Here is a 20,644-nt window from a genome sequence, read left to right on the forward strand (position 1 = left end):
ACAAACTGAGACATGGATGCACAGAAAAACCAGAAAAAGAGACCAGCGCTGGAATCGAACCCAGGTCCTCAGCAATCCGTGCTGCGTGCTATACCCCTACACCACCGCTGGACAGGAATTTAGACACGAATTTTTCCTATGCATACATATCTCAGGTTGCTTTTTCTACTACGCTACTTATGCAGCAGCACTAGCGACATCTATGTTTTCGCTCTCATCGAGAGACGTCACATTCTATCGGAACCAACCGCTCACCCAGACAAGAGATGTCGCTACTAAGCAATCAAATTATGATTGGTTATTGGAGTCTTTTTGTATTTTTTATTTTTTAAGCAACCTGAGATATGTATGCATAGGAAAATTCGTGTCTAAATTCCTGTCCAGCGGTGGTGTAGGGGTTATAGCACGCAGCACGGATTGCTGAGGACCTGGGTTCGATTCCAGCGCTGGTCTCTTTTTCTGTTTTTCTGTGCATCCATGTCTCAGTTTGTATTTCGATATGGTTTCACGGGATACCCGTAAAAGTAACAAATTTGGAGTTGAAATAAAAATACAAAAGACTCCAAATAACCAATCATAAGTAAACGTTAATCAAAAACAAAATGTAACTTAGACAAATTTTGTCATTTTCATATTACTCACTTGTTTATTGTTGTTTACCTTCTCTTTGCGTTTGCCATACTTTTTACTGAAGTATGAAAACGTTTAAAGTTTACTATTTCTCTAATTAATTTTGTATTGTAATGAAGAAAAACTATTGTATGCAACGTTATTTAGGTAAGTCAAAAAAAAAGCTCGTGGCGTCTTTTTCTTACGATGTTCGCTAAAGCTCACATCGTTACTCACGCAACTCACCTTTTTTGAACCCTGTTATACAACTGTTGCATAAAATATTACAAAACCATCTATGTTAATATAATATTTGAAAAACTCTTCCCATTTTATAGACGTAAGTAGTCAGTTTAGTTTCAGGCTTTTTTTTCTATTATCTTAATTTTTTTTTGTTTTTTTTTTGTATGAAATCAGTAATGGTACCAGGATGACAGAATCAAAAGGGGTTATTTAATGAGCTCAATAAAATTTACCACTAGATTTAAAAAAGGTTCTTATTTTAAACAAAGTGGAATTTAAATAATTCAGCTCTATTAAAAGTAACAAGTAATTCTTAAAGACATTAAATACTTAGATGGCGTTAAATTTATTCTTATTCATGGATTTATTTTTCTAGAAATAAATACCAACATAAGTTTCGAAATCTTATACTGACCTGAATGACTATTGATGCTTCCAAAAAGGAAGGTCGATATATCAAATCACTTGTTACTAAGTAATTTATCAGTTTCGTCGCAATTTAGCAGATATTTTTATATCTTTTTTTTTTTCAACAAATCGAATTGAACAATTGTTACTAAATTTTGTAATTTTATCAAACATTTTTTATGTCAACGCCATCTACCAGCAAACCCGTGAACATTCACAACTGCCTAGCTTTACCTTACACCGTACATAATTCTACACCTTAACACTATTACCGTATGGTCGCGAGTTGCTCGGCACTGCCATGGAGACTGGCCGACCTCGACGAGTATCTTTCTCAGGGATATAAGAAAGGTCGGTCGTTGATTGGCTGGATTTGAGGTTTGAACGGAACGCCACCTAGCGGAGAAAAAATGTCATTTTATTTGACCCTCTGGAATTACAGTATACAACTAGAACGTTAATGTCGCTTCGCTCGGGACTCGTCGGGTTTCTTTTCCCTGAAGATTCATATAAGAAAGAAAAAGAAAACGGATCTTATGTTTCGAGTTCTGAACCACTTTAGCAAACAAGTTTAATAGTAATTGAATTTAACTAAAAATAATGACGTCACCACAGAACAATAAAAAGAGTTATTTATTTAGTTATAACTATTATTATAATTTCTCCTGTGTTTCTCCTATTATTACCTATTATTTCTGCAGCCATCACATGAAGGCGTATAATATGAAAAATAATCCACTATCTTGCAATTAATGATTTTAGATATTATAGGGAATGGACATAGAATAGTTCCAAGGATTATCCTTGATAAACATTTGACAGCGATAAACTATTTCTTTCCATACGGAGTCGCGACTCGCGGGCCACAGCTAGTTAGGTACCCTTGGACTAGGAACCCATGGCCCCACAGAAGCACTTGCAATTTTCACTACTTCTTTAGTGTGGGCGTAGCCAGTAACAATGGGAGGGGCTTGAACAGAGCAATTTTTTTTGTTCTTCTATTGGCTGAGAGTCTACCAATAGGGAAAACGGGTCCATAGTTATATACCTACTAGGTTCCCATAAAACGCACAGGACTATATCATAATCCAGTGAATTTGAGAATCAAGAAAAACGACAATTCTTTAATCGCGTATTGGCTACAGGTCCTGTGGTAATCACCCAATAGAAATTGACACAAAAACATAATGTATTCTTTTATCGCTTATTGGCCACGGGTGCCGTAGTAATCGGCCAATAGAAATTGACACAGCGCTATGATACACACACTCATCACGCACACATGCACGCAGCTTCATTTTCCAATAACATAATTTGTGAAAATAGATACCAGGCAATTAGAAGATAGCAAGAGTATTTTCCGGAGCCTTCTTCCTAGGTCAAGATGAATCCTTCCGATGGCATATCAGCATTCCTGCCTGTGTCTTCTGGGAGTGTTCGATGATGGTAAAATTAACCTATACAGCGGAACATGCGTAGTCGTGCATACATACGTTCTAATAGCTAATTCCTTCTAGTAGTAAATCGATTGTAAATTAACTAATAGGAAAACGCACACAAACACACTCAAATTTATAGCAGAGTGCGAAGATCTTCCTAGTACAGTCGCCATCAGATTTTCGAAGGTGATCAAACATATCGAAACATGAACTCTAATACCTTAGTAATAGAGTGCATGCTCCGATATTTTTGACCACCTTGGTCGCTCCGAAATATCTGATATAATGAATGACTCTCTTTGAGTAGTTGGTTACTCATGGGCGGTGCTGGTGATCATTTCCCATCAGATGAGCCGCATGCTCGTTTGCCTCCCTTTTATAATAAAAAATCGCACTAAAGACACACCACATGATCACCAATATCCTTAAGTACCTAGTTAGTCTGAAAGTACCAGGCAAACATAACACAGCAGCAGTACTCGCCTTGTCTCCAGTATTCTATTCCATATTTGAGCGTCGGGGTCAACGGCCTTACCGGGCATGCGCGGAGCGATTGTAGGGATGGAGACTAGTTTCATCACGAAACAGAAAAAAACCGTCATCGTGGTTTCGTCTTTTCATGAGTACCACAACGAACAACGCGCGCGAAAAGGACCTTCGCGGCTAAAAACGTTGTTAGGTCATGTGTGTCTTTTGTTCGTAGTTTTGAGTTAATAATTTGAGATTAAAGCGAAAAGATAAAAATATGTAATAAAGCGCCTTGGTGCAAACATAATGAGGGCTATCGCGAATGAATTCGCCGCTAGAGGCGCTAGTGTAGCGTGAGGTCTTCGAAATGTCAAATCTCATAGTTTTTAGGTGAGCTACGCGGGTTTATTTATAATTAGAACAATTTTGTGAATATTTTGCATTACCTGAAATTAATTATGGCAATTATGCGTTACGGGGCAATGAATGTCTGTGTTTTGAGACAGTTTTGTCTTTCGGAAACTTTTGTCCTCCCTTTTTTCCGAACATAACGGGACTAAGCAACACTGTGGTTGCTGGATATTTTTATGGTACGGTTTTAAGGTGTATTAAATAGGATTTTAATCTAAACTTTGTTTTAACGCCCGTAATAACAGACTCTGAAAGCCACACTTAAAAACCTCACGCAACAGTGCGCCATCTAGTGAGACAAAAAACGATAGCCCTCATTACACCAAGATGTTATTTACCACCATTCAAAGCCAGACGGTACATTCTTCCAATTCTGAAAGTACCAGGCAAGCATAACAGCAGCAGTACTTACGCTTTCCAGCTGTCTCCTCGTCTCCAGTATTCTTCGGTTGAGCTCCTCGCGCCGGCGCGCTGCGTCGGGGTCAACGGCTTTGCCTGGCGTGCGCGGGGCGGGGGTAGGGGCGGGGCGGGGCGCGCGGGACAGGTGCTGCGATGAGAGCGACGTGTGACCTGGAAAGCATGTTGGATGAAGATTATTAATACTGGTGATACACTTCTAGTTTTCTGGTAGTTGCTGTTGACAGATTTCCGTTTTTTAGGGTTCCGTACCGTAAGGGTGATAAAGGGAACCATGATAGTGTTGCTGTCTGTCTATCTCTGTTACAACAACAACTCTGCTGCAACAACAAAATAATGAAATTAAAAATTATATACTACTGATTTTTTTTTCTTTCTTTTTTTCCTAGTTTTTTAATACGCATAATAAATGAATACTATAGTTTATATTTTAAACAGTACGTAAGCGTTAAGCCACTATCGTTTGGAGAAATCAATTTCATTTGACTTACTGAATGTTTTCCTAACCTAATGTTTAACGAAAATCAAGAATAAAACGTATAAAGTCAAAGTCAAAGTCAAAGTCAAAATATCTTTATTCAATTTAGGCTATAACAAGCACTTATGAATGTCAAAAAAAAACTACCACCGGTTCGGAAACCTCTGCTGAGAAGAATCCGGCAAGAAACTCAACGAGGTATATATATATATTTTTTTAAAACAGATTTACAATATTATTAAATGATAGGTATACTTACATCACAAGTATTTAACACAACTTTATTTTAACACAGTAGGTTCGCTATTTGAAGGGATCGCTAATGCGGATCGGAATTATTTCCAAATATCCCTGTCCATGATATAATCATTAACTTTATAATACGCCTTTGATATTAATGTCTTCTTGACAATAGATCTGAATTTTGTATCCGTTTCATTTATAATATTTTTGGAATTTTATTATAAAAACGTATGCAATTTCCCAGAAAAGACTTTTTGGTTTTAGCCAGTCTGTAAGATGGAACTTTAAGCTTCCCTGTGTTTCTAGTAGCCTTTGGCTTATCGACGTTAGTGGGAAAATCACATAATATGTTCTTCCTAACATACATGATTATTTCAAAAACATAAAGCGACGGCAGGGTTAGGATATCTGTTTCCTTAAAAAAGATCTTAAAGATTCACGCGTCTTCAATTATAAATTGCTCTAATTGCTCTCTTTTGTAAGATAAAATTGACTCAATGTCTGCAGCAGATCCCCATAAAATAAGGCCGTACGAAATAATGCTATTAAAGTAAGCAAAATACACCAACCGTGCCGTCGCCACATCGGTTAGCTGCCGTATTTTCCAAACTGCAAAAGCAGCAGAGCTCAATCTACCCGCGATTGCTGTGACGTGAGGTCCCACTGTAGTTTAGAATCGAGCGTTATTCCTAAAAATACTGTTGATTTTACAAATTCAATAGTTTGACCATTTAACTTTATATTAGAAACTGAATTCGAGCTAGATGAATTTATCAACGAGAATTTAATACATTTAGTTTTCTTAGGATTTAGTAACAATTATTGGCAGCAAACCATGCGGATATCACGGACAGGGTTTCATTGGGCTCAATGAAGTCGGTATCTTTTCTACTAACCTTGAACAGTAAAGACGTGTCGTCAGCAAACATAACTATACCCGACTTTTGGCTTACCATATAAGTAAGGTCATTTACATAAATAAGATACAGGAATGGGGCAAGAATGGATCCTTGAGGCACTCCCATTTCGACCACAGATCCCACCGATACCGTTCCGTTAATCGCTACCTTTTGCTTTCTTTGTGTGAGGTAAGATTAATGAGTTCTAAAGCGAGGCCACGAATGCCATAAAAATTTAACTTACAAATTAAAGTATCATGATCCACACGATCAAAGCTTTCGAAAGGTCGCAGAATACACCTATAGCGTCATGTGATTCCTCCCAAGCTTGCAATATGAATTTAACTAAACTATGACCCGCGTCTGTAGTAGACCTGCCTTTTGTGAATCCGAACTGCTGTGGATGCATGATTTTATGGGTATTAAATGCGAGATCATTTGCGTCAGCATTATTTTTTCGAATATTTTGCTAAACGCTGATAGGATGGACACAGGACGATAATCAGAGGGATTATCTTTATCACCTGATTTAAAAATAGGAACTACTTACTATATTTCATCAAATCTGGAAATACGCCTTCATCTATACAGCTATTAAATATAAATGCTAAAGTTGGAGCAACGACATCTAAAATGGAATGTAGAACCTGTATAATAAAACGTATAATATCATTATAGGTACTAAGACTCCTAAGCAGTAGGTCCCACTCCCGCGAGCCGGACGCGGTCGTGCGTCGCCGTCGCCAGTCGCAGTCGCGGTCGCAGTAGCGGTCGCCACAGACCGCCACCCTACTTACCGCCGGGGCTGGCGTCCAGCTCCGCGCCGCTCAAGCTGTCGAAGGCAGACTTGAGGTATTTCTCGCGACGGCCCGCCGTGTCCAGACTCTCGCAGGAGCCCGACAGGGGGCGCTCGCCGTTGTCGCCGGAGGGCGTTGACACCTGGGAAGACAACGGTTTACAATCATCATCATCATCTCAGCCTATATACGTCCCACTGGGCACAAGCCTCCTCTCAGAATGAGAGGACTTGGACCGTAGTTCCCACGCGTGTCTAGCACACATATTAAAATCGCAATTGTGTGCAGGTTTCCTCACGATGTTTTCCCTCACCGAGATCTTCGGGGTAAAAAGTAACCCGTGTGTTTCATCCGTTTGATTGTCATAAAATATCATACCATATTTATGCGTGAAAGACTAACAAACATCCACAGATACACACATCCAACAAAAATTTCCCGTTTATAAAATATAAGTAAGAATAAGAATATAATTATTTATTCGCGATACGAAAAAACATTTTTTTTTATATATACAAGTTGACAAATTGAGTTTATAAGCGGTATGAGACGGGATCGCATTTCTATTTATCATAATAGTTCTGTGTGCGATCGCTTGCCAAGCCTCGGAAAGTGTTAGCTACATTGCGGCGTTTCCCAGCCCATTTCAAACTTGCACGCTATACCCGCGCAATGAATATCTTACTTCATCGTCGTCTTCTTCATGGCCCGATCCGCTGAGTGACGCAGCAGCGGGCAATGCCAGTCGCTCAGCCGCCCACTGCTTCGAACGACGGACGGACTGACGGAGTTCCTCCGCGTCCATAGCGTTCACCATGAACTCTCTGGAATAATACAAATTGCGATTATATAGCCTTTTCGGTTAAAAGATCATTCGCAAATTTGATGATGGATGATGGCTAAGATACAAAAAGATTCAATTTGCGGTCACCCATCTAAATAATGGCCACAGCCGACGTTGCTTAACTTAGCAAAGCGATTAGGGAGAATTTCACAGAAATAGGACAAGATACAAAAATATGCAATGAGCGGTCACCCATCCAATTACTGACCGCGGCTGACGTTGCTTAACTTTGGAGATCGATAAGGCAAAAGACACAAAAAGATGCAGTTCGCGGTCACCCATCCAAATACTGACCGCGGCTGACGTTGCTTAACTTTGGAGATCGATAAGGCAAAAATACAAAAAGATGCAGTCCGCGGTCACCGATCCAAATACTGACCGCGGCTGACGTTGCTTAACTTTGAAGATCGATAAGGCAAAAATACAAAAAGATGCAGTCCGCGGTCCCCCATCCAAATACTGACCGCGGCTGACGTTGCTTAACTTTGGAGATCGATAAGGCAAAAATACAAAAAGATGCAGTCCGCGGTCACCCATCCAAATACTGACCGCGGCTGACGTTGCTTAACTTTGGAGATCGATAAGGCAAAAATACAAAAAGATGCAGTCCGCGGTCACCCATCCAAATACTGACCGCGGCTGACGTTGCTTAACTTTGGAGATCGATAAGGCAAAAATACAAAAAGATGCAGTCCGCGGTCACCCATCCAAATACTGACCGCGGCTGACGTTGCTTGACTTTGGAGATCGATAAGGCAAAAATACAAAAAGATGCAGTCCGCGGTCACCCATCCAATTACTGACCGCGGCTGACGTTGCTTAACTTTGGAGATCGATAAGGCAAAAATACAAAAAGATGCAGTCCGCGGTCACCCATCCAAATACTGACCGCGGCTGACGTTGCTTGACTTTGGAGATCGATAAGGCAAAAGACACAAAAAGATGCAGTCCGCGGTCACCCATCCAAATACTGACCGCGGCTGACGTTGCTTAACTTGGGAGATCGATAAGACAAAAGACACAAAAAGATGCAGTTCGCGGTCACCCATCCAAATACTGACCGCGGCTGACGTTGCTTAACTTTGGAGATCGATAAGGCAAAAATACAAAAAGATGCAGTCCGCGGTCACCCATCCAAATACTGACCGCGGCTGACGTTGCTTAACTTTGGAGATCGATAAGGCAAAAGATACAAAAAGATGCAGTCCGCGGTCACCCATCCAAATACTGACCGCGGCTGACGTTGCTTAACTTGGGAGATCGATAAGACAAAAGACACAAAAAGATGCAGTTCGCGGTCACCCATCCAAATACTGACCGCGGCTGACGTTGCTTAACTTTGGAGATCGATAAGGCAAAAGACACAAAAAGATGCAGTTCGCGGTCACCCATCCAAATACTGACCGCGGCTGACGTTGCTTAACTTTGGAGATCGATAAGGCAAAAATACAAAAAGATGCAGTCCGCGGTCACCCATCCAAATACTGACCGCGGCTGACGTTGCTTAACTTTGGAGATCGATAAGGCAAAAGACACAAAAAGATGCAGTCCGCGGTCACCCATCCAAATACAGACCGCGGCTGACGTTGCTTAACTTGGGAGATCGATAAGGCAAAAGACACAAAAAGATGCAGTTCGCGGTCACCCATCCAAATACTGACCGCGGCTGACGTTGCTTAACTTTGGAGATCGATAAGGCAAAAGACACAAAAAGATGCAGTCCGCGGTCACCCATCCAAATACTGACCGCGGCTGACGTTGCTTAACTTTGGAGATCGATAAGGCAAAAGACACAAAAAGATGCAGTCCGCGGTCACCCATCCAAATACTGACCGCGGCTGACGTTGCTTAACTTTGGAGATCGATAAGGCAAAAGACACAAAAAGATGCAGTCCGCGGTCACCCATCCAAATACTGACCGCGGCTGACGTTGCTTAACTTTGTAAAGCGATTACGCACAAAATACAAAAAGATGCAACCTACCATCCATATTATCTGTATATAATATAATATGTAATACTGGGTGATTTTATATCGTCATCTATGTTTATTTACTAATCTGATTGAAAATAAATCGCACAATAAAAAGTAGTAACAATTTAATGAGGGCTATCGTTTTTTGTCTCACTAGATGGCGCACTGTTGCGTGAGGTTTTTAAGTATGGCGAGTACTGCCTTTTCGCAACGTAACGTTTGGCAACCTGTTTAATTTCGCAACTTTTCATTTCGCAAACTCTAAAACTGTAAATATTTCAGGATTTATTTCAGGGCCATCGTGTAGAAACCTTTAGGTTAGGTTAGGTTAGTTTTATAATAATCCTGAAATATTTACAGTTTCAGAAATATGAAACAGTTGGGAAATGAAAAGTTGCGAAATGAAACAGGTTGCCAAACGTTATTCGCCGAAACATTAGTAAACCTAAGTATGGCTTTCAAAGTCTGTTATTACGGGCGTGAAAACAAAGTTTAGATTAAAATCATATTTAATACACCTTAAAACCGTACCATAAAAATAACGAGCATGCCACAGTGTTGCATAGTCCCCGTTTTGTTCGGAAAAAAGGGAGGACAAAGGTTTCCGAAAGACAAAACTGTCTCAAAACACAGACATTCATTGCCCCGGAACGCATATTTGCCATAATTAATTTCAGATATTGTAAAATATTCACAAAAATATTCTAATTATAAATAAACCCGCGTAGCTCACCCAAGAACTATGAGATTTGACATTTCGGAGACCTCACGCTACACTAGCGCCTCTAGCGGCGAATTCATACGCGATAGCCCTCATTGCATTAAACGCAAATAACCTAATCTAAGTATTCACCTGGAGACAACGTACCTAATAAATCAATAATTTGTTAAATGCTACTTTAATTTACTTCAAACTACAGCTATGGATTTAGGTGACCCAGTCATGAGTTGTTTTAAACAGACTCGGTCTTTGAGTTCATTTTGGCAGGACTCAAGTCTTTTTACAAAAGACTCCAAATTCTGAAGGACTTGAGCTCTAAGTATTATTTATAAGACTAGTCTTCAAAAATAGCTCAAGTTTTATTAAATAAGAATTCAACTCGAGTTTCTTATAACACTACGTTTGGTCCTTCTTCTTGGCATCTCCGCAGTGAGGCGAAAAGTTGTAAATAAAAAATAATAATGTACTTAATAGAAGTTGTAACTGTTGTAAAGGTGTAAATATCGTTTGCCATCCAGTCAAAAAAAATAGGTAAATTTATTTATATTGTTTCTAAAGCAGTGTTACCGAAAGACATGTAGGTCCCATTTCGGTCTAGCAATATAATCGTTTTCCTTCTTACTTTAAAAACTAAAATGTTGGTCACGTGTCAGTTACACTATTCGACACAAGATGACGCTAGGAGTTGATATAAATAACGGTGTTCTAACTAACCCAGGCGTTTCATCGTCATTATTTCCGGGGTAATAAGTCGGTCGCGTGCGCTCGGACGACGATGTGCGTTCCCCATCGGAAATATCCTCAACGTCCCCGTCGTGCTCTGTCGACTCCTGTTCCTGAGGATAAATATGAATATAAGTATCACTGTTACAAATCTAGAGCTTGTTCTGCAAAGTTCTTGCCTAGTTGGAATCAAAGAGATATTAATGGTTTTAGTCGAGAGTAGAAATGAAATCAGACATATAAAGTAAAAAAAAAAAATAGACCTCGTATTTAAAACTGCCAAGCGACGAGTCGTCTGTGAGATGTCGCGTGCGCGTCGGCGGCAAGTTGAGCGACACCTAGTGGTGGGAGGCGAAACTGATATTAAAACGGCAAATAATATTTTAATGAAAGTGAAATAAAAATTGCGAGTAAATGAATATTTTAGTGGTTCAACGACAATTGTCTTTTAAGCATGTCGGAGAAGTTATTTAAAATAAGTAAAATAAAAAAAAAGTGGTTGTTTATTATTATCAAAAAAAAATTATCACCGCAACTATTGTTAAGAAAAAAACATAATAGTAAAAGCCAAAATTAAGTGGAATACGAATATAGTTACAACAGGCAAAAGTAAAACAATTAAAAAAAAAGCAATAAATCATTTGATTTATAAAAACTTTTGCAAAAAAATGCGTTTTGTACAGAACAGTAGCGCCATCTTTTATTAGAGAAATACGATTCTGCTAGTCGACAATAGATGACGCTAGTGTAACATACAAGTATCAAAATAAGGCCAAAACTAAAATGAATCAATTTTACACTAAAATAACAAGGCAACCAAGCAAACAACAATACAAGCAAGCGGAACAAGACAATGACGTACATTCACAACAATATGAAATATTTTATATTTGATATGTTTGAGTTGTTTTTTAATTGACTTAACATCTGCAGAAGGTTCACAACGTCGTAGTTATTAAAGCTCAAAGCTATTACAATCTTATATTCAAGATTATTTTCAACCATCATTAGTCCTATTGTCGGTTTGTCTGTTTGTTACCATTTACTTATAAATGCAAAAGAGGTCCCAATTCAACGTGAAAATATAGTCCGTGTGTTGAAAATCAACAAAGGCCAATTTATTTAATATTTATCAAGTAGCTGGCAAAAGAGCGTGCGGGTCACTTGATGGTAAGTGATCACCGCCACCCATGGACACCTACAGCATTATTAGGACTGCGGGGGCGTTGCCGGCCTAAAGGGGAGGGGGATAGAGGAGGGGGAAGGGGGGAGGGGAGTTGGGCCTCCGGATCTCCGTACGAAACACAGTAGCAAAACTCACGCCGGTATTCTGTGGGTGTGTGTTACTAACCCGGTCGAGCCGGCTGCAGCCAGCAAGTGGTCAAAAGTAAAAACATGTGCGAATTTTTTTTTAGGGTTCATACCCGTGTACGTTCTAAACGGAGCCCTATTGCTGTCACTCACGTGTCTATATGTCTGTCTGTCTGTCATACAAGCTTTACAGCCAAAATCAAGAAGTTTCAAATTTTCATAGTAAAAACGTGTTGACTCAAAGCACAGAGTAAAGTAGATGCAATAAAAAATAATGTAATTATATATTTTAATTAATTTTTAGCTCGAATTAATTAGTACCCAATTAAGTAAATTGTAAAAGCTGTATATTTTTCACAAGTTTTTATGTCAAATCTTACAACTGACTTGAAATTTGGCATACACATAAAAATAAGTACCTGGGCGACCGAGCTTTTCTCGGGCTAAAACTCTGAACTAAAACCCCGACATACCAAATTTCATAGAAATCGTTGGGGCCGTCTTCGAGATTCTGATTATAAAAAAAATGTCTTCTTCAAAGTCCTCGCGGCGCCTTCCTGGAAATGATGATTCCGTAAGCGCCTTACATACAGAATGAACGTTTTGATTTTGTAATGAAACGAAGAAAAAGCATACACAAGCTGAAACACGATGCCGCAAACAAAACGTAACCTTCTCGACTCTCGGAGAGATTGTCAGTATGTCATACGTCTTGCGCATGTTCTCGTCGAAGTGCCGAAACAACGCCTCCACGCGAGGCAGCTGCGACAGGTTGAGCGACTTCGGCCGCTATGCCCCAGGGAATACAGACCATAACCGGGTGTCAACTTTTAAATGTCAATTTAAAAAGAAATATATTTTCATATATGCTAACAAATACCAAAATGTATAGTTGAAGTTCATCATCATCATCATCCCTACATACGTCACTGCTGGGCATAGGCCTCCTCTCATAATGAGAGGGCTTGGGCCGTAGTTCCCACGCGGGCCCAGTACGGATCAGGAACTTCAGACACACCATTGAATTCCTTCTCAGGTGTGTTGCAGGTTTTCTCGCGATATTTTCCTTCACCGTAAAGCTCGTGGTAAATTTCAAATGTAAGATTTCGCACATGAATTCCGACAAACTCAAAGGTGCGAAGACTCGAACCCACGACCTTCTGCTTGAGAATAAAATAACATCCAAAATTAACACATAAAAGTTGACTCCCCAAAACACCAGGACACCCAAAATCATAAAACAAAAGAAACGTTAACGGCGCAAATAATACAAAACCATCACCAAAAAGTGCAGTTAAAAATAGGTGATAAAAAATGTTATTAATAATATCTAACTACTGTAGTAATTTATACAAGATGTCACAAAATAAACGCGGTTTATTTCGTCCATTGGACTTTTGGAAACCTTTACAATTCACAGTCACTATTCTTGAACATGAAACTACCGTGAGACTCACTCATATTAAATATAATGACCCGGATAACTCACGTCTTAAATCGAGTTTAGCTCGACATGTTTCGGGCTAATCCGTAGCCCTTCGTCTTCCTTCGTAATTCCGTAGTACTGGGCAGTGCGCGTGTTGCAGCAGCCGCTGAGTCGCGTTGCTCCGAAGACGAAGGGCTACGGATTAGCCCGAAACATGTCGAGCTAAACTCGATTTAAGACGTGAGTTATCCGGGTCATTATATTTAATATAGTCACTATTCTTGTTATGACCGATTTAGAAAACGCGAGAGCACGCGAGTTTCCCTACATTGGGGCATTTGTTTGACCAACTGAATTCATTGTGCCTCAATGCAGCGCAACTTCTTGCATCGTCTAAATGTATTTAATGTTTTTACAATACGGTATTTGACTATTTTGTATGTGTTTTATAAATTAAAACTACACAATGCCTGTTATCGAATAGAGAAACAATATTTAAGCTACCTTTACAAATAACAAAGTTATGAGAGTTTGAAATTCAAGATTAGACAGAGAAAGACATACTGGCATGTGACGTCACACGCCAGTACCGCCATACTTGCTGCATAGAGAAAAGCGTTTGAGAAAGAGACAGGTATATAGATTTTTCAAAAAATCACTATAAATCCAATTAAGATTGGTTTTTTGGAATCTTTTTGTATTTTTTATTTCAATTCCAAATTTTTACTTTTACGGTCATCCCGTAAAACCTAAATTGAAAATACAAACAGAAATATGGATGGACAGAAAAATCAGAAAAATAAGACCATCACTGGGAATCGAACCCAGATATACCGCAAATATCGCTACACCACTGATGTAGCGGTATAGCACGCGGTACGGAATACCGAGAACCTGGGTTCGATTCCCAGTGCTGGTCTTATTTTTCTGGTTTTTCTGTGCATCTATATTTCAGTTTGTATTTTCACTATAAATCCAATTTGCAACCGATTTAAGTTTTCTCTTCGCTCTGTGGTCTGTACATCTATATTTTCATAATAATATTAAGATATGGCAAAATCAGGAGTTGTCAAATACCGTATTCGTAACAACACATTTATTAAGACTATATCAATCAAAGTTTACTGCAAAACCATACAATCTGACAGCTCATGCCAGCGCCACTGGTTTCAATTGTAGCTCTAGCGAGCGCGTATTCTTTGTAACATCTTGTATACAACATTAGAAAGAAGAATAAAAATCTCGACCTGTATATTGAAAAATGCCTTTAAAATAACCTAACCAACAACAAGTTGGAAAACCCCCGACTTTGTCACTTCAAAGTTCAAAATCTCAAAAACGGCTGAACTGATAAAACGTGTCTAAGAACCATCGCTAGAAAACCTGCTTTTTAAATGAAAAAAAAAACGCATTCAAATCGGTCCACCCGTTTAAGAGCTACGGTGCCACAGACAGAGAGACACACAGACACACATAACGGTCAAACTTATAACACAAGTAAAAGCGAATAACAATGAAGACTTCTTGACAGACGCATCGCTAGATGGCGTTAGTATCAACAGCTCGGTTTGATGTTAGTCTTGCTACGATTGGCTCATTTTTAACCCCCGACATTGAAAGAGGGGTGATGAATTTGACCGCTATGTGTGTCTGTGTGTGGCACCGTAGCTCTTACACGGGTGGACCGATTTGAATTCGTTTTTTTTAATTTGAAATCATTTTTTCTAGCGATGGCTCTTAGACATGTTTTATCAAAATCGGTTTAGCCGTTTTTGAGATATTGAACCTTTAAGCGATAAAGTTTCCAACTTTTTAGGGTTCCGTAGCCAAAATGGCAAAAACGGCATAAACGTAAAGTGGGGGTGATTTTTTTTTGAGTTGGACGCTATAGTACTCGTAGTATGTGTGTCTGTCTGTGTCTGTCTGTCTGTGTGTGTACCTGTTTGGGGGCGAGGTCGCGCCGCTTGTCTCCGTAGCGCGTGTCGGTGCCGCTGTCCAGCGAGCTGTCCTTGGAGCCGTCCGAGTCGCCGCGCTTGTCTGCAACCAGCCGTCAGCGACGTCATCAAACTCAAAGTCAAAGTCAAAATATCTTTATTCAATTTAGGCTATAACAAGCACTTATGAATGTCAAAAACAAAAACTACCACCGGTTCGGAAAAACCTCTGTTGAGAAGAATCCGGCAAGAAACTCAACGAGGTATATTTTTTTAAACAGATTTACAATATTATCATTAACTTTATAATACGCCTTAGATATTAATGTCTTCTTGACAATAGATCTGAATTTTGTCTGTTTCATTTATAATATTTATTGGAATTTTATTATAAAAACGTATGCAATTTCCCAGAAACGACTTTTTGGTTTTAGCCAGTCTGTAAGATGGAACTTTAAGCTTCCCTGTGTTTCTAGTAGCGTTTGGCTTATCGACGTTAGTGGGAAAATCACATATGTTCGTCCTTACATACATGATTATTTCAAAAACATCGTCATCATCACCATCATTAATATTGTCATCATCATCACACATCATACTCTTATCATTCCTCGTCATCACAGTCACTCACTATCATCATCACCGTCATCGTCTTCAACATTGTCACATCGCCATTCATCACTACATATATCACTGACCGTTGGGCATCCTCCGCGCCCACTTCCCCCTGGCAGGAGGCTCGGGCGCGGGCGAGTCGGGCGCCAGTTCGTCTCCCAAACTCTTCTTGGCCCACGACGGCAGCCGCCCGATCCGCAACCTGCGAGGATACAAACATAACTGCTGCTCAGAATACATAAAACTCAAACTCAAAGTCTTTATTGCGCTAAACTAATAAAAATAAAATCCTTTATTTCGGACCAGTTAATCCATATAATGAGGGCTGTCGCGTATGAATTCGCCACTAGAGGCGCTAGTGTAGCGTGAGGTCTCCGAAATGTCAAATCCCATAGTTTTTGGGTGAGCTACGCGGGTTTAAGACGTGAGTTATCCGGGTCATTATATTTAATATATCTGAAATTAATTATGGCAAACATGCGTTCTGGGGCAATGAATGTCTGTGTTTTGAGACAGTTTTGTCTTTCGGAAACCTTTGTCCTCCGTTTTTTTCCGAACAAAACGGGGACTATGGAACACTATGGCATGCTCGATATTTTTGTGGTACGGTTTTAAGGTGTATTAAATATGATTTTAAACTGAACTTGGTTTTCACGCCCGTAATAACAGACTTTGAAAGCCATACTTAAAAACCTCACGCAACAGTGCGCCATCTAGTGAGACAAAAAACGATAGCCCTCATTGCTGGAAGGTGGGGATTTTCACGAGAAAGTGTAACTTTATTTAATTTTAGAAAAAAAAAGTTTTTTCTACTCAGAATAAAGAGCACAGTCGATTAGTTTAAAAAAATGTCCCAAACAAAAAAAAACAGTTTTGTGACGTTCTCTCATATAGTAAAATGAAACTAAATAAAATCTTGTAAAATGATCGCGTCAACTTCACAAATACAAGGAATCAGTCACGTCAAAATATCTTTATTCTATTTAGGCTATAACAAGCACTTACGAATGTAAAAAAAAATCTACCACCGGTTCGGAAAAACCTCTGTTGAGAAGAATCCGGCAAGAAACTCAATGAGGTACCTATATACAGAGTTACTAGTAATTCGACGTATTCCCGTTAGGAGGTGATAGAGGTGACTATTTGCAATAATTTTAACCCCCATATGCATTACGCAAAAGTGAACCGTGAGTGAGTTTTCAATAAGCCAAAAATGCAACGTCAAAAATGTATTAAAAAAATATATCAATTTAAATCTATTTTTTTCTTTTGATTTATAAAAACGATTAAACACTGGTTATTTATCAATATTAAAACAACAAATTATTGGTCCAAATTTAAAAATGCAAGACAAAATAATATTATTTCAATATTTTTTGAGATTTTTTTCCACTAAAATGCCTTAAAAACAAAAAAAAACTTTTTGAAACTTGGCTTACAGATTATTTTAAAAACATAATCGTTTTCTTAGCTCTCCAACAATGCATAACTTTTTGCTGCCGTGCCGTGCTGCGTGCCATACCCCTACACTACCACTGGACTGGAGTACAGAGCAGCAGCACTAGCGACATCTATGTTTCGCTCTCATCGAGATGCTCAAGTAGCGTAGTAGAAAAAAGCAACCTGAGATATGTGTGCATAGGAGAAATCTAGACTCCTGTCCAGTGGTAGTGTAGGGGTTATGCTGATGCATGATATGCATGATACGGAATGCTGAGGACCTGGGTTCGATTCCCAACGCTGGTCTCTTTCTGGTTTTTCTGTGCATCCAAGTCTCAAGTTTGTATTTTCGATATGGTTTAATGGGATGGCTGTAAAAGTAACAAATTTGGAGTTGAACTAAAAAATACAAAAAGACTCCAAAAAAACCAATCATAAAAATTGCTTCCATTGATTTCGTTGATTTTTTAAACCTTTTCTTGGTATTGTGCATTATATATGATGCATAATTTTAGATAATCTTTTTTATTTTTTTTAAGTTAATTTTGTTAGCTCTGCAGAATTAAGAATCCAACGAGGCTTCAATTCAGTACACTTGGTTCATAGATATCTATGTATAGACTGCATGTTTCATACATCAAAATGGCGCACAACATTTATTCACAACGCGGATTTGTGAACCTTTCACTTTTGTTGACGTCCGTGACAGCGGTTGTGTCAAAGTAATATTGATGATTGATGCGCCGCGCGTTTTGTTCCAAACAGCCAGTCTAGTGCCGTAAGGTACATCGATGTCAATGGCTCGTTTCAACTTGCCAAGAGAAGGATTGTTAGATTTAGTTTTAAAGTAAAACTTGTTATCTTAACAGGATCACTCACGTGTAGTCGGGCACGACGGGCGTCGCGAACTTGTCGTCGAGCAGGTCGCGCGGCGGGGAGCCGCGGTGCGAGTCCGACTCGCTCTCCACGCCGTTAGATGGCGCCACTCGTCTAGATACAAACATACGTAAATATATAATTCTACGGTCTACAGTTCCTAAAAACAGAAAAGTTTTGCTTAAAAAATAAATTGTCATTATTGATAACTGTACTCCTGTTATGTGCTAATATAAACTAATCAACTGTATCTATGCTACATCAAATAATGCATTTGCAACAACAAATGGTGCCTAAGTAAGTAAATATAGTCATCCTGTGGAAGCATGTCGTTAACGAAGCCTGTTTTACATACAGCGCCATCTAGGTGGAAGTTATGCAAAGTATACATAAAACAACACAATGACTTGTCTGCGTGCATAACGCCACGCCCGCAAAGATAGCTCTAATGCACCAAGCTAATTTAGAAAGTTTATTTATCTATAATAAAATTTAATAACGTGACTGACTGAGGCAAGGCGCATACAGTAAAATCACTTGACTTGAAATTTGGCCATATTTCTTGATTACCGTGGAAATGCATCGTGTGACAGAAGGAAGTAGTGAAAACGATGTGATTCCAAGTAAGTGAATCAGGCAATAAGGAGTCTGCCAGGCGTCTGGCTAGATGGCGCTGTACTCACTTGCCCTGCCGGATGGCTTGCTGCGCTAGTCGCGCCCGCATCGTCACCACCATATCGTGAGGGACGCGCCACACGAATATGCAGCCGTCGCCGGACGCCGAGATCAGGTGCTGGCAGTCTGAGGTGAACCTGACAAATTAAAAGGTTAATTTGAGAATGACAATGATTTATTGGCAGAATAGAATAGAATAGAATAGAATACGTTTATTTGTGGCCAGTAGGCGTACAAATATTTCTGTTTTCCTTTAACAAGTCATTAACCTAAGTCTAAATACAATAAGTTTCACAGCAGCAATAAACAAAATTTTAAAAAATAACCAAGTAAGCGCGTATAATATCAATTATTAATTTTAAATAACTATTTTAGCGAGGATTTTTATTTCATGAATGTCAATAATATTAGCAATGTCTGTCTGGCACAATACATGAATGACAGAATACATGAATATTATTTAAGTATTCCTGGTCACCGTTCATCCATCATTACCCCTCATATTTCGTTTTCTAATTTTTTTTACATTACAACGGCAAATTAAGTCACACGTAAGGAGGGGTGGGGCAGGGCCAGGTGTGACAAGGGGGGGGGGGGGGGGGGGGGGGCTGATTGCTAAAAAATGGCCACAATTGGTGTGACATTGACATACTATATGGGGCCCGAGCACCAATATCTGACACAACACATCGTACATAAATATCTGATACAATATTTCTAGGGCTGGGTCAGATATTTTTGTACGCTCCACTGTGGCAGATATTAATGTAGATGATTGTAAAGGTGGACTACTTTTGTTTGGGATATAACTTGAGTATATTACGTTGAAAAGTGTTCCTATTTTGCATTCGCATCCTACTGATTATAGTTCGGGGCATAACAGTGTGTTAGAAAATCTCTCGACTCTAGTATCACCTCGTGATATCTTGATTATAATTTTATTGGGCAAATGTTCAACCGCGGCCTCGCACGTGTGATGTCGCGTAAACCATTAGATCGAAGATTTAGTAAAAAATCCCGCGAGAATTCCCCAAAATTATTTTTAAAAATAAGCTTGCCCGTTCGTCTGGCGACCATAGGGCTGGCTCTTTCCTCGGTCAACATATTGGCATTGCCATACAACGAGGAAACGCAGCCAGCCTTATGGGCACCCTGCCCAATAGCAGCCACTTGGTTGATATTTGCCAATATAGATTTTTAGGATTATAGTAAGTTAATGAACTAAAATAATTTCCTTGCTCACCCGCGACCTTACGATAGCTCGGCTTATGCAAAATATGCGCGAATATGCGGGTGAGCAAGGAAATTCTTTTAGCTCATTGACATGGACCTCCGCAAAGTAACGCCTGATTCAATAAATTAAAGTAAGTTCGTTCTAGTTCTATTTTTATTTCTACTTGTTAATTATTGTATTATTGTGTGGTATTTATTAAATAAAAATAAACATAAGACCATCACCATTATCATCATTAACGTTGCATAAAAAAACAACCGAGCCAAATATTACGTATCTAAATCCAGCGGTTGAAATTGTCCGATTTGATGACCGCGACGGACAAACATACACACACACAAACATACAAACACACACACTTTCGCATTTATAATATTAGTATGGATTAGTAAGAAGAGATCCATGCGGAAGCTTTGAGTAGCAAAAATTCACGTTGGTTTTTGAACTAACCTCAGTCCA

The 20,644-nt window shown here is 39.3% G+C and overlaps 1 protein-coding gene across 1 annotated transcript in view; it reads right to left on the bottom strand.

Moving 5' to 3' along the window:
- The window catches only part of Wdr62 (WD repeat domain 62), a gene marked incomplete in the record, with an annotated part of 170,398 nt that overhangs the window by 21,442 nt on the left and 128,312 nt on the right, over window positions 1–20,644 (bottom strand). Inside the window, 12 exon segments of the mRNA XM_074109234.1 lie at window positions 1,533–1,656; window positions 3,991–4,148; window positions 6,413–6,554; window positions 7,098–7,236; window positions 10,666–10,787; window positions 10,938–11,012; window positions 12,658–12,774; window positions 15,351–15,448; window positions 16,044–16,162; window positions 18,280–18,390; window positions 18,960–19,088; window positions 20,636–20,644. The exon segment at window positions 20,636–20,644 is cut by the window's right edge and continues 122 nt beyond it. Coding sequence (XP_073965335.1) covers window positions 1,533–1,656; window positions 3,991–4,148; window positions 6,413–6,554; window positions 7,098–7,236; window positions 10,666–10,787; window positions 10,938–11,012; window positions 12,658–12,774; window positions 15,351–15,448; window positions 16,044–16,162; window positions 18,280–18,390; window positions 18,960–19,088; window positions 20,636–20,644 — 1,343 coding nt within the window.

The sequence above is a fragment of the Choristoneura fumiferana genome, chromosome 28, assembly GCF_025370935.1.
Source record: "Choristoneura fumiferana chromosome 28, NRCan_CFum_1, whole genome shotgun sequence".
NCBI lineage: Eukaryota > Metazoa > Arthropoda > Insecta > Lepidoptera > Tortricidae > Choristoneura > Choristoneura fumiferana.